Raw genomic sequence first — 13,262 nt, forward strand, 5'->3', positions numbered from 1 at the left:
CCCAATACATAAAAGTAGATTAACTGGTCTAATGCTCATTTGTGCGGGGCAATGCAGAATGACTGCTGCATTTGCCACATAATAATACAGCACAAAAAATTCAGTGTGTAAACCATTGAGATACAATTCATCACAAACACAACACATAAATACAAGTATGAATGATCGAGGAAGATTTCCATTGTTTGCTATTAACAGCAAAGTCACAAATAGGTTCTTTATGCACTAGCTTGTAACTTTACCATCAGTAGCAAACTGTAGAAATTTTGTCCCTTGTGGATTCACAGCCTGAAAGAAATTGCACATGTATCAGGTACCCCATTTACTATTTATTTTTCTAGTGTCACTTGTACTTATGTTAACAATATAAAAATAACTTCACTGTGAACATTTGTGAGTTGAGGTAAATAAAAACTTACCGACTGGTTTTTCACAGACTAGGCCATCTGCCATTTCAGTGCACGCATAAGCCTTCAATCCAGCAACTTCAGCTCTTACTAGGTATGCACAGAAGCCAGAGTCGTTGGGTTCACCAGGAAGCCACTGCAGGGTAGTGTTTGTAAAAGGTGACATATCTTCCCAGCCCCAGTAGGAGATGTTGATCTTGCGCAATCCAACCCAAGGTGCTATTTTCTGTCATAATGAAGGCAAAAGAGAAGGTACAATTAGCCCTTTGGCTACATAAGTGTCATTTTCTCCTGTTTGAAATCAATACTGGTCTGATTATGCTTAGTTTCATTGATTTAACTGCAACTTGCTGGAAAATATTCTGAACACATTCCAGTTACTAATTTATTTCTTGTATTCCACTGGGAAAGAGACATTAATACCAGCTCCAATTTACAGTAAAAGCAGGCTATCTCCATTGTGTACCATTACACATGACAGAAAGGCTCCATCACAAAAGAAGCCGCTGTAATTTTCTTGGATTTCAGTAACATTGACAAACATGTTTGGTATTTCACAAATCTGTTGGAACTATATCAAACAAAGCTGCTTAGAGGCTAAATACATCATCCCCAATCCTTAACAAAGGCATAATACATCATTCATTCTTTCAACAGTATATGCATGCATAGCGCTTGAAAATTCTTCCACAGAAACGATCTACCAAGTTGAATACCAGATGCTTTAAATGTTAAAAAAAAAAAGCAAAATAAGCTCTATTAATAGAATATGTAATACAGGTAGAACGTCCCGAATCCAGCAACCTCAGGGCCCAGGCCGAGCCGGTTTTCGGGTTTTTCCGGACTTCGGAACGTGTTTCTGATGTCCGAAATCCAGAAACGCCCGAGCCTAGGTTGCGATATTTCCAGACTTCGGACATCAGAAACACGTGCCGAGTCCAGAAATGCCTGAGCCCAGGTTCCCGTTTTTGGTAAGCCTCCCTCAGGGTGTCCAGATTCCGGAACATTTTACAGATTCCGGACCCCTGCCACCAATCGTCCCAGAGTCTGCATCATTCTGGATTCCGGAACTCTGGATTTGGGACGCTCAACCTGTATTCAATTGGTTACGATTTAAATGTTCTTCAAAATTTTAAATGGTAAAACTAAAAGTAGTGCATGTTTAGAGGTGGGGAAACAACATGCCACAGTAGATAAAGCACACTGTTTACCTTAGAACCCAGGTTAGAATCCTGCCCAGGCTATTGTGATTAAAGTTATTTATTGTGATTAAAGTTCAAAATAATTCTAGTGGGCAAAGCTTCAAAATACAAAACTGCCCACTGCTGACATTAAATTCACAAATTCAGTCAGAGAGGCTTGTATGAAACATGGAAAGTTTGCACCATTAGTTTTGTAGTGAAAGCTCTCGAGGTCACGGTCACTTTTGCACTTACTTGTCTGGCACAAGTGAGATACACTAAGTTATGCTGCACCACCGGGGTTACACTCCAGCAAAATAAAGAGCACCCATTTCCTTCAAAACTCAGAGCACCACCACTTATGGATGGGCACGTAGGCACTGCCAAATTGCAGCAAGCAAAGCAGAGCAGAGTCTATAGTGTGAAAACTTATGACATCCAACATATGGCACAAGTCTACTTGCTTGAGGGGGGATGGACTTGTACTGCTTGGCAGTTATGGAATAACTTCAAGGCACATCATGAATGTGATATGATACTCACAGGGACATTGAACTGGCTCTTGCTGTTAGAGTGGAGCCCAGACAGAATCTCTCATTCCTTTCCTGCTAGTCCAGCTTGTGTGTGCTCTTGGTGAAGGAGGGTAGTTACATTTGATGTAAACTTAAGACAAATATCATAGTGTAACAACAGCATAAATGACATTGCTTGTAGTGGCATTTTTATTCTATATCTAACTGCAATATATCTTTCTTGGATGAACGCAACACTGGAAGTGGGAGCTAAAACGGAAAATGCGTTTCATTATGGATACTAATGAAAAGGGGTAGGGTTACCAGGACGCAGCAGCAGAGAGGAGGGACAGGATGCATAGAAAACTAGGAGGGGCAAACAGCAACATAACAAAGAATAGTATAGAAAGAGCAGGAAGTAGATGGAGGACAAAAACAAAGCAGACTAGTATGACATTGGAATGCATGTGTGTAAATGCGAGGAGTGTTAAAAATAAGGATGGTGATCTACAGGCGCAAGTTGCCACAGGGGATTATGATATAGTGGCTATAATGGAGACCGGGCTTAAACATGGGCAGGAATGGGAACTAAACATTCCTGGCTACAATGTATTCAGAAAGGATAGAGGAGGGGAAAAAGGCCCGGGGGCAGGGGGGGGCTGGGAGGTGTGGCGGTATTCATCAAGGGTAATATTACAGTTCTACAGAAGGACGATATACTCGAGGGTTCAAAGACGGAATCAATTTGGTTAGAGTTAAGGAACAGAAAAGGAGCTGTTACATTGCTGAGTGTTTAATATGGACCCCCAAAATAGTGAGGAGGAGATAGAGGAGCAAATCTGTAGGCAAATTTCAGAGAAATGTAAAAGTAATAGAGCACTAATAGTAGGGGACTTCAATTACCGTAATACACACTGGGGGGGGGGGGGGGGGGGGCGGGGGGGGAAGAAAAAGTAATGGGCAAGGAGGGTGAAGAATTTCTAAAATGTGTACAGGGGAACTTTCTTAATCAGTAGGTTTCTAGCCCAACGAGGCCTGACGCAGTGCTGGATCTAGTTCTAGGGCAACATAGCAGATAACAAAGAGAACCCAAAAATCTTTTATAAACATATAAATGTAAAAGGATAGTTAGAGGAATGGTGGGGCCGATTAGGGACTAAAAAGGAAATCTTCTTGTGGAGGCAGAGGTACTGAATGAATATTTTGCATCTGTCTTCACAAAAGAAGAGGATGAAGTTAATGTCGCAGTAGAAGGGGGTGGGGGGGGGGGGGGGGGGGGGGGAAGTCCAGATATTGGATAGGATAAAAATAGATAGAAAGCAGGTACTAAATAGGTTGGCATCACTCAAAGTGAACGAGTCACTCGGTCCAGATTGGATGCATCCTAGGTTGCTGAGGGAAGCTGGGGTGGAAATAGAAGCAGCGCTGACCACACTCTTTCAATCATCCTTGGATATGGGAGTGGTGCCAGAGGACTGCAAATGTTATAAATAATGGGATAAATCTGGTAGCTACAGGCCAATCAGTCTAACATTAGTGGGGAAACTACTAGAGACCATTGTCAAGGATAAAATTAATTCTCACTTGGAGGAGCCAGCACCGTTTTGTAAAAGGCAAATTGTGTCGGACTGACCTGATTGAGTTCTTTGACAAAGTAACAGAGGACTGAGGAAGGTAGTGCAGGAGGTGGACTTTCAAAAGGCATTTCATAAAGTGCCACACAACAGACTTTTTCAGAAAATAGAAACACATGGTATTAAAGGGACGGTGGTAACTTGGGTACATAATTGGTTAAGGGATAGGAGGCAGAGAGTAGTGGTGAATGGATGTTTTCCTGACTGGAGATAAGTACGTGGTGAGGTCCCCCAGGGGTTGATATTAGGACCATTACTTTTCTTATTATATATAAATAACCTGGACTTGGGTATATGGAGTACAATTTCGAAGTTTGCGGATGATATAAAACTTGGCAATTTAGTAAATGGTGAGCAGACTTCAGGAGGACATAGACAGGCTGGTGAAATGGGCAGACACATGGCAGATACAATTTAATGCAGATAAGTGTGAAGTAATGCACTCTGGGAGAAACAACATGGAGAGGCAGTTATAATCTAAATGGTACTATTTTTAGGGGGGCGCAAGAGCAGAGGGACCTGGCGGTGCATATTCACTAATCTTTGAAGGTGGCAGGGAAAGTTGGATGAGGCATTTAAGAAACTTAGCTTTGTAAATAGGGGCATTGAATACAAAAACAAGGATGTCATGCTAAATCTTTACAAATTTCTGGTTAGGCCTCAGCTGAAGTGTTGTGTACAATTCTGGACACCACACTTTAGGGAGGGATGTCAAGGCCTTGGAGGAGGTTTACCAGGATGATATCAGGGATGAGGGACTCCAGTTGGAGAGATTGGAGAAGCTGGGCTTTTTCTCCTTAGAACAGAGAAGGTTAAGGGGAGACCTAACAGAAGTCTTCAAATATGTGAGGGGTTTTCATGGAGCAAGTAGGGAGAAACTGTTTCCTCTGGCAAGTGGGTCGGTAACCAGAGGTCATATATTTAAAATAATTGACAAAAGAACTATAGTGGAAATGAGGGTAAAATTCTTCAGAGGGTTGTTAAGATCTGGAATGCATTACCTGATAGGGTGGTGGAATCAGGCTCCATAGGAACTTTCAAAAGGCAAGCGGACATGTACTTGAAGAGGACTAACTTGCAGGGTTATGGGACCAAATTGGACAGCTCTTTCAAATAGTCTGCACAGGCACAACGAGCCAAATGGCCTCCTTCTGTGCTGTAAGATTCTATGATTTTACTAACATCCCTCGTTATTATAAGCACAACTGTTCCCAAAGATAGGGAGGAGGGGAGAAAACAGTTGCTTTAAGTTTACAGTTAAATTTCATAAATGTCAGACACTACACCACTTGTTTACAATCCAATCACATTCAGGTAGCTCTCAAAAGAATAAACTCATGCCTCAAAAAAAATCTCAGTGCTTGATATTAAATAACTGTTACAACTTTGCTCCAAAGCCAAAGGCTGAACGGAAAAGAAAGTCTTAAAATATAATCTTAGTAATACCCTTCTCCCAGTTTTCTGTCACAAATCTTATTAAAAAAAAATTCCTGTTACATAGGTCAAGTAAGTTTGAACCCGATACCATTTGTTTCATACAAAGCTACCTTCTGCTCGCTTCCTAAAATCACAAGCAACAATGCACAAAAGACAGCTTTATTTAAACAGACATTTGAAAGCACACATTGTCTTCAAGAAACAGACAGGAAAATACAAAATAAAATAGGTTTCCTTTAGATTTCAATCAGAGTATGATAGCCGCATTAACAATGAGATCCAACAATTCTTGTTTTAAAACTGGACAGACAGATGAATAATAAGCAAATTCCTGAATTGTCTTGAAAGCTCAAGCAATTGAACACCTGACTCTAAATGTGATAGCTGCAAATGCAAGTCCTCTGGCTGCCTGCCATTCATACTGAGCTGCAACATAGTTGAGCAAGTTTTAAGTTCTTAGCCAAACCTCTAGATGCAGTACCATGCACGAACAAGGGAAAACAGGAATTTGAATCAGACCTCCCATATGACTGGACAATAATGTTTATGGTGTAATTGGCTACTGGCTTTGAAAAAAATCCAGCTACCACAACAAGCAAGGAGCAGACTCTTTATTAAGTGGAATTACCAGGTAGATCACTGTTTCTATTTTGCATTCTATTCACACGTAACAAGCTGGGAGATATTATTATTTCAAAGAGGATTAATACTCCCTGTTACATCATGTGAGCTACCTGTATTTCATGCCAAGTGAGATAAGCGGTAGGCCATCGTGTAAATTGTCTTAAACACAATGAGGTATTAAATTCACTGGAATGTTTCCGCCCTAACTGCTAGTTTCATCATAAATTCATACAATGTGAAAATTTAGCTTCACAACTCCAAATGATAAGAAATTGAAATAATAACAGAAAATGCTGGAAAAACTCAGCAGGTCAGGCAACATCCGTGGAGAGAAATTTGAGTTGACGTTTCGGGTCGAACCCTTCTTCAAAACTGGAAAGAAAAGAAACTAGATCGAAGGCAGGGCTGCGATCGGACAAAAGAATAAAAGAAACAAAAGAAGTAAGAGATTAGAAGCTAGACGAGATGGTAATAGGCTGAGATTAGGTGTAAAGTGTACTGGCAGGGCAAAAGATAGCTGCCAGGTGTGAGAGAGAAACAAAAGGAAAGGGGGGGGGGGGGGGGGAAAGGAGTGGAACAATTACAAGAGAAAATGAAATGGGGGCCGAGCTTATGATCTGAAATTGTTGAACTCGATATTGAGTCCGGAAGGCTGCAGAGTGCCTAATCGGAAGATGAGGTGCTGTTCCTCGAGTTTACGTTGAGCTTCCGTGGAACAATACAAGAGGCCAAGGACGGTGAGGTCCGAGTGGGAATGGAGCGGTGAATTAAAATGACAGGCGACCGGAAGCTCGGGGTCCCCCTTACAGACTGAACGGAGGTGTTCCGCAAAGCGGTCACCCAATCTGCGTTTGGTCTCCCCAATGTAGAGGAGACCGCATCGTGAGCAGCGAATACAGTATTCTAGATTGCGAGAAGTACAAGTAAATCGCTGTTTCACCTGGAAGGGGTGATTGGGGCCCTGGACAGTGGGAAGGGGGGGGGGGGGGGGGGAGTTATAGGGGCAGGTGTTACATCTCCTCCGCGTGCACGGGAAGGTGCCAGGCGAAGGGGAAGGGCTGTTTGGGGTGATAGAGGAGTGGACTAGGGTGTCTCGGAGGGAGCGGTCCCTGCGGAATGCTGAAAGGGGAAGGGAAGATACGTTTGGTGGTGGGATCACTTTGGAGGTAGCGGAAATGCCGGAGGATGATCCGTTGAATGTGGAGGCTGGTGGGGTTGGCTGCCAAATTTGCTGTCTATAACTGTTATTTTCAGCTTAGATTCCACATAACAAACAGTAATACACCTACACCATGCCTGACTATGCCAGATTTACAGCAGTGGACAGAGCGGGAGAAGTGGTTCTCATCATAATGTTATCACGCAGTATCAATGTAATATTGCACTGGCAAATAAAAATTTTCTCTAAATAGATATATGAAGCCACAACTTCTGTGAATAAGATTCCAGTACTTCTATGCATGAAAAAGTAGCTCATTTTATTTAAACCGTGCATTGTTCACAGCATCAATCCCAGTATGAGATAACAAGTATTTTAGCATCAAGCTACAATGCCAATATTCAACTCATATTAAAATAACTGAGTACTTAAACATGCGAAGTGAAGACGATAAAGAACAAATTACTGAATAGCTGCCACAATAGTAGAGAACTTTGTGCTATGCGAGAAAATGTCACTGTCTATAGGCAATTGGGCTGGGAATAAGAGCACCCATCCTAAGTTATAAATGATTGGCTAAAATATAATTGACCATTACTACATATTCCAATATACCTGAACAAATTGGATCCTATGCTCCAAGATGGTCTATTGAAGATAGGTCTGTAAATTACATTGCACCATTTTGTTGTTACATAGAACTACAGCAGTTAAATAACTCAACTTCCTTTTTTTAATGCGGTATGTATTCCCTAAATATGCAAAATTGAACAGATTGGAAGAAGAAATACTCAACCTCGATTACCTGAACTGTATATTTGTGTAGTTCATCTAGAACAAATTCAACTTCCTTAGATGTGGTAAGAGATGCAAGATTTCCACTAAGATTGTAGCAATAAAGTTTTGCATTATCATAGTTTTCTCGGCTTGCATTGATCCGGAGGCAGACATCCCCAACATGGCTCCAGCCTTCTCCGCAAAGATGAGCTGGAATTGTAGGAACAAACCCAGTTTTCATATCTCTTTCAAGATCTTGAAACACACAAAGAGTGATGTACTGTGAAATGACATGAAGAAACTATGAATTTTACGGACCTTCCAAGTCACCTACATTGCCAAGCAATCGCACACACAGGCCATTGTCTGCCATCCACCATTCACAATTATCCTACTGGCAGTTGACAGTATGCCAAACGCAAAATGCAGATGAGTTGGAAGGCCTAATATATATAGATATATATATATATATATATATATAGATATAGATATAGATATATAGCCATTATCTTTCACTGTGCAAAAATATCAAAAAGAAAATTGTGTTTCACTTAGTCAAGAACCGTCTTTTCCTTAAATCATCCTTTTGTTGCCTTCCGCACAATTTCCCCTCCACCACAGAATCACAGAACAGAATCACAGAAACCCCACAGTGCAGATAGAGGCCATTCGGCCCATCGAGCCTGCACCGACACATATCCCACCTGATCCCCGTAACCCCTACACCAACACATATCCCACTCTATCCCCGTAACCCAATGTATTCTAAGAGTCAATTTATCATAGCCAATCAACCTGACCCGCACATCTTTGGACTGTGGGAGGAAACCGGAGCACCCGGAGGAAACCCACGCAAACACGGGGAGAATGTGCAAACTCCACACAGACAGTCACCCGAGGTCGGATTCGAACCCGGGTTCCTGGCGCTGTGAGGCGCATCACAAGTATTCATTAAAATGTAAGCTACTGAAAAACCTGCTAAACTAATTCGATGGGGTTCGTAGCTTTGAGTTTAAAATAAATTAAATACACAACTGTTTTATTCAGCACAGCCATGTCTAATTCTATTGCGTGAAATTTGATTTAATTTTAACTTTTTTTTTTGAAGTGCAATCCAATTTTTAAAACCAATTTAAAAAGGGTAATTTTTAACAATATATTTTGAGTTTATGATGAGAAAAAGTTAAAAAAAAAAAATTGCTGTGCCTTTAACACATTGCATTTTTATTACAACATCTTCTCCAGAAAGGTGCGCTCAAATTGTGGACCACCATACTCAGAGTAGAAGGATCGAGATCTGAGGCAGGAAGAACAAATAAAATAGTCAAATCAGATCCCAAAACTGGACCTGGCTTCTACAAGCAGCTTGGTGACAAACAGCCTCTCTTTTCTCCACTTTCTCACTGTATTTGGTAACCACATTTTAAAAAAATGTACTGCAATGAAGGCAACAACAAAGTGATTACTTCACCGTTATAAAACATCTTCAGGAAGTTGCAATGACCATTTTATACTTATATAAGTTGAAACAATTACCAGAATCAGTTGTTAAGTAGTAGCCTGTAACAACAATAAAAGCTATACATTATTGTAATATCTTAACCATAAGATAGTCCTATGAAAGTAAATTATTTTCAAGTGTACGTGTTCTGGTTTGTTCAGATGTTTACCTGGCAAAGCTTGACATTCTTGGTTCCGCTGATCCCACTGACAGTTTAGCTTTATTGAGCAGGTCTTGCAGCTTGTATGTTTGCTACAAACATACTCATTTCGCACACGGCATTTGGTATGGTTCGTCACAGACTAGGGGAAGAAATGTTTAACATTGTCACTGGATATTTTATCACTTTTTAACACAACCACTGTACAAAATATCACACAACTCCTTGTTTGATATCTAGCACTGCTTACTGATAAATACATTTTGTTTATACGGATTAAGACACAATGTAAGTTGTGTACAACTGCTCCAAATGTCAGAAAGGATATTAAAATGTCCAGTGGAATAGTTTAGAATCTCTTAAAGTGCTTAATTTCAAATGTAATATTTTTGAGGTAAGGGAGACGACAGCAGATCAACTTATCACTAGTAAAAGTGAAAGATGGAAAGCTGGAGTTATTAGCTATTACAATCTCGGTGTAAATTGGCTTCTTGGATTAACTTCTTGCAATTTATCCTATTACCCAGCCATACAGTTGCTTAATGAATACTTGACATATATCCTTCCCTTCCAACACCCTAATGATTTTGTGGGCAACACTCAACATGATTTAATTAAAAATTCCCATTATCAATTTGCCTTTATCGAGGACCCTTCACGATGTCTCTGATCGCAGGGGATTATTTACTAATAAATTCAACTACTTCTGCATTCACGTAAGACAAGTCTGAACTGTTTTTCCAATTCATAAGCTGGCAACCCATAAACATCATTACACAAATTTACACGCATTCATACTTCCCTCCCAAATAATTGCAAAGCACCATTTCAATACATTTAGAAGAACACACTTTTCAATTTATTATTAATAATAATAATAATAATCAACTTTATTGTCATTGTTAGTGCACAAGTGCAGTACAACGAAATGTAGGCTTGCGGCTCCCGAGAGTGTACATTTAGATTAAGACATTTAAACATTCAACATACATTTGGCTTGTAATACATTAACATAAACATAAAGCTTACACTCATAGATCTGTATTCAAGTTAAGAAATGGGTCCCAGTGTCAACAAACATTCTCTGGCTAGATCTAAAACAGACGAAGCTTAAAGCTCTCTTCACATGTCACAACAACGCACCTAACCCCAAATTCAAAAATGTGCACTCACTATCGCTAACAAAGTAAACCTTGCCATTTCCCACAACATTCAATGTTGTGGCCTTTCTGAACAAGATGACAAATAAGTTTCAAATTTTAGACAATTTTCTCCTTTAAACTCACATCCTGAATTGAGACAGTCTTATCTCGTCTTACTTAGGAACACATAGAGGAGACTCCCATTATATTACAATAAACTGAACTTGAACAGAGGTCCCAGCGTGAAAGTATTCGTTGCAAATGCACTGCACCATCAAGTTCCTAATTTCCCCCAATAATTCAAGTTACATTGTTAAAAAAAAACTTTGGGGGGGGGGGGCAAGAGGAAGGTGACCATTAAACTTTTTGAAATTAAATGCAATAAATCCTGCAAAATAATAATCTTAAATCAACTACACATTTAATTGAATACACTCTTGACTTACTCTGCCAGATGGGAAAAATAAAATTTAAATGGCTGTTACACACAAAGTATCACGCTGTTACTATATTTAAAATATTGATCATGTTTTCAAAAAATGGACTGGTTTACATAGCTCATTCACTATCGGAGAGGAATTACACAGCTGTTTAGTTAATATTTATACTATGTTGTTGAGCTTTTCAGCGTACATAGATGCTGATACATATGCATATGGTTAGACATGTGCTCATTGCCAAAAGGATAGAAGGTTTGATAAAAGAAAGCCACTAGAAAGTTGTTTAAAATCAAAGTAAGCAATTAAACCTAAATTATATAAAAGAATCATTGGCCCAGAAATTCGGGTTGGGGGCTTCCCGCGGGTGTAAGCCCCCGACCTGCACTTACCTTGCGCGCCGGCAGTTGAGCTGTAGGGCCCCGTGGAACTCCGATCCGGGGTCTGGCACAGCTGCCGGCGCGCAGTGCTTGCATGTCCCAGGGGCGTAGTTAGTTCGATGCGTCCCCTGGGATCACGTGGGCCATGGGCAGCCAATCAGAGCAGGGAAAAGCCCATTCATAAGTATTGACAGGAAGACCTGTCAAAACTTATAAATACTACGGCCCCAAAATAGCAGTAAACCTGCAAATAATTTTTTTTTTTTTTTTAAATCACACTTTTTAAATAAACTATAAATTACATTAAATACCTATTTTAAACAGTAATTTAAATTTTTGATTTTTTTTTTTATTCTAATGGGGCTAAAAATAAACTTACCTTGCTTTAAAGTATTTAAAAATAATAAACCTGTGGAAAAAATGTTTTAATTTTAATTAATTGACCACTTACCTTTTAAAATGCAGGCCTTACGCCTGGTTTTTACATTTCTAAATTCTAAAGACTTACCCTCACGGAAAAACCTGTAAAAAAAACGTAAGTTCAATACGCACGCGCAGACTCCCGCGCGCACGCGTTCGTCCAGAGGAACAGAAGTGCCAGTTTCCCGCGCATGCGCAGTGCATGCAAAAAACCGGCACTTCCATCGGGCCCACGCGCGAGTACCCTATGCGTACTCACCCGTGGAGACCCGAATTTCTGGGCCATTATACTACAGGAACCAGTCAGACCAGTACCTGTACAGAGTGATGCAGTGTTGGCATGCTCCTGCAACATTCTGTGCCCAGGGACAATGAAGCCTTGCAACATCCAAGCAGGATGAGATTACCTGTTGAAGGTTAGCTCACACATTTTGCTCAAGGATACTCTTGACGATTTCTCTCCCAACTGCATTACATTACAGTTTATACCCATGTAAAGCCAAAACTACATTGCATCACATGGAAACTATGCAATTTAACTGGCCTACAAAGATAATCAACCCTTAAACATAGGTGACATAACTTTTACTTCAACTCACCATAGTGCAGTTGCTGCCAGCAGAAATACATTTCTTGTCCTCACACCACTGACACCCATTTGTATTGGCAGTACAGCTGGCGCAGTCTGTATATTTGAAACATCTTTCATCTGTAGCCACTGCAATATAAATCAGTGGGGAAAATTAATGACTTCTAAGAAGGAACTGCAAAACAAAAGTATTTAATTCAGGCACAGAAGCCATTCTTGCTGTAACTGGAATGCCAATTGGCAGCTCATCTCTTCAGCTGGTGCACCATTTTACAAAAAGAACCACCTACTAATTAACAAATCTGCAGTCACCAATATCATAGCTACCCATTTCACAATTGTTTCCGACGACTTCACCTAGCATCTCTGCCTTATTTTATAAAAATGACTTCAGTTTGTCACCCTGATCTTACAGGATAGTCTTACAGGGAACATTATCACGCAGGAGAAACGTTTCAATGTAAAGGAAATTAGAGAACAAAAAATAAAACTACAAAAGATCAAGTGGATGTGTACATGCACGTGTGCATGCTTATTCCAAACAAGCTCACTGACAATGTACTTTGAGAGCTGCCATATTGGTTCTAACTGCTGGAAAAGAAGTGCTCAGTTAATATAAGTTGCAGGTCATTAAGTGAATGGCTCTTTTTGTAATAAAGCACAGATTGGAATTGTTCTATGTCTAGAATTTCAATACTTAATGAGCCACTTCTCCCCATTCCTTCTTAATGTTCTTACTATGCTCCATACCAACTGGAACAAACCTGCTCCTTCCTCTCTGCTTTTTCTATTCTCAAACTGGGGTCACAAGGCAGCGCACAACAGACCGATAATTTCCTTTTAGGGAATTGCTGGGTTCAGCTCAGCACCTGACCACAAAACATCGACTGAAATCATGAATT

General features: G+C 40.2%; 1 protein-coding gene across 5 annotated transcripts in view; it reads right to left on the minus strand.

Annotated features, from left to right (window-relative positions):
• The window catches only part of atrnl1b (attractin-like 1b), a 930,295-nt gene that overhangs the window by 706,635 nt on the left and 210,398 nt on the right, over positions 1-13,262 (minus strand). For 4 of the 5 annotated variants that reach the window (XM_085994421.1, XM_085994423.1, XM_085994425.1 and 1 more), the window contains exons 13-16: positions 12,371-12,489; positions 9,402-9,534; positions 7,760-7,986; positions 420-633 (exon numbers count right to left, since the gene is read on the minus strand). In XM_085994421.1, coding sequence (XP_085850547.1) covers positions 420-633; positions 7,760-7,986; positions 9,402-9,534; positions 12,371-12,489 — 693 coding nt within the window. The remainder of the gene's footprint in view (positions 1-419; positions 634-7,759; positions 7,987-9,401; positions 9,535-12,370; positions 12,490-13,262) is intronic. The other variant, XM_085994422.1, reaches the window with a different exon arrangement.

The sequence above is a fragment of the Somniosus microcephalus genome, chromosome 8, assembly GCF_052327205.1.
Source record: "Somniosus microcephalus isolate GS21.2 chromosome 8, FLI_Smic_1.0, whole genome shotgun sequence".
Classification (NCBI taxonomy): domain Eukaryota; kingdom Metazoa; phylum Chordata; class Chondrichthyes; order Squaliformes; family Somniosidae; genus Somniosus; species Somniosus microcephalus.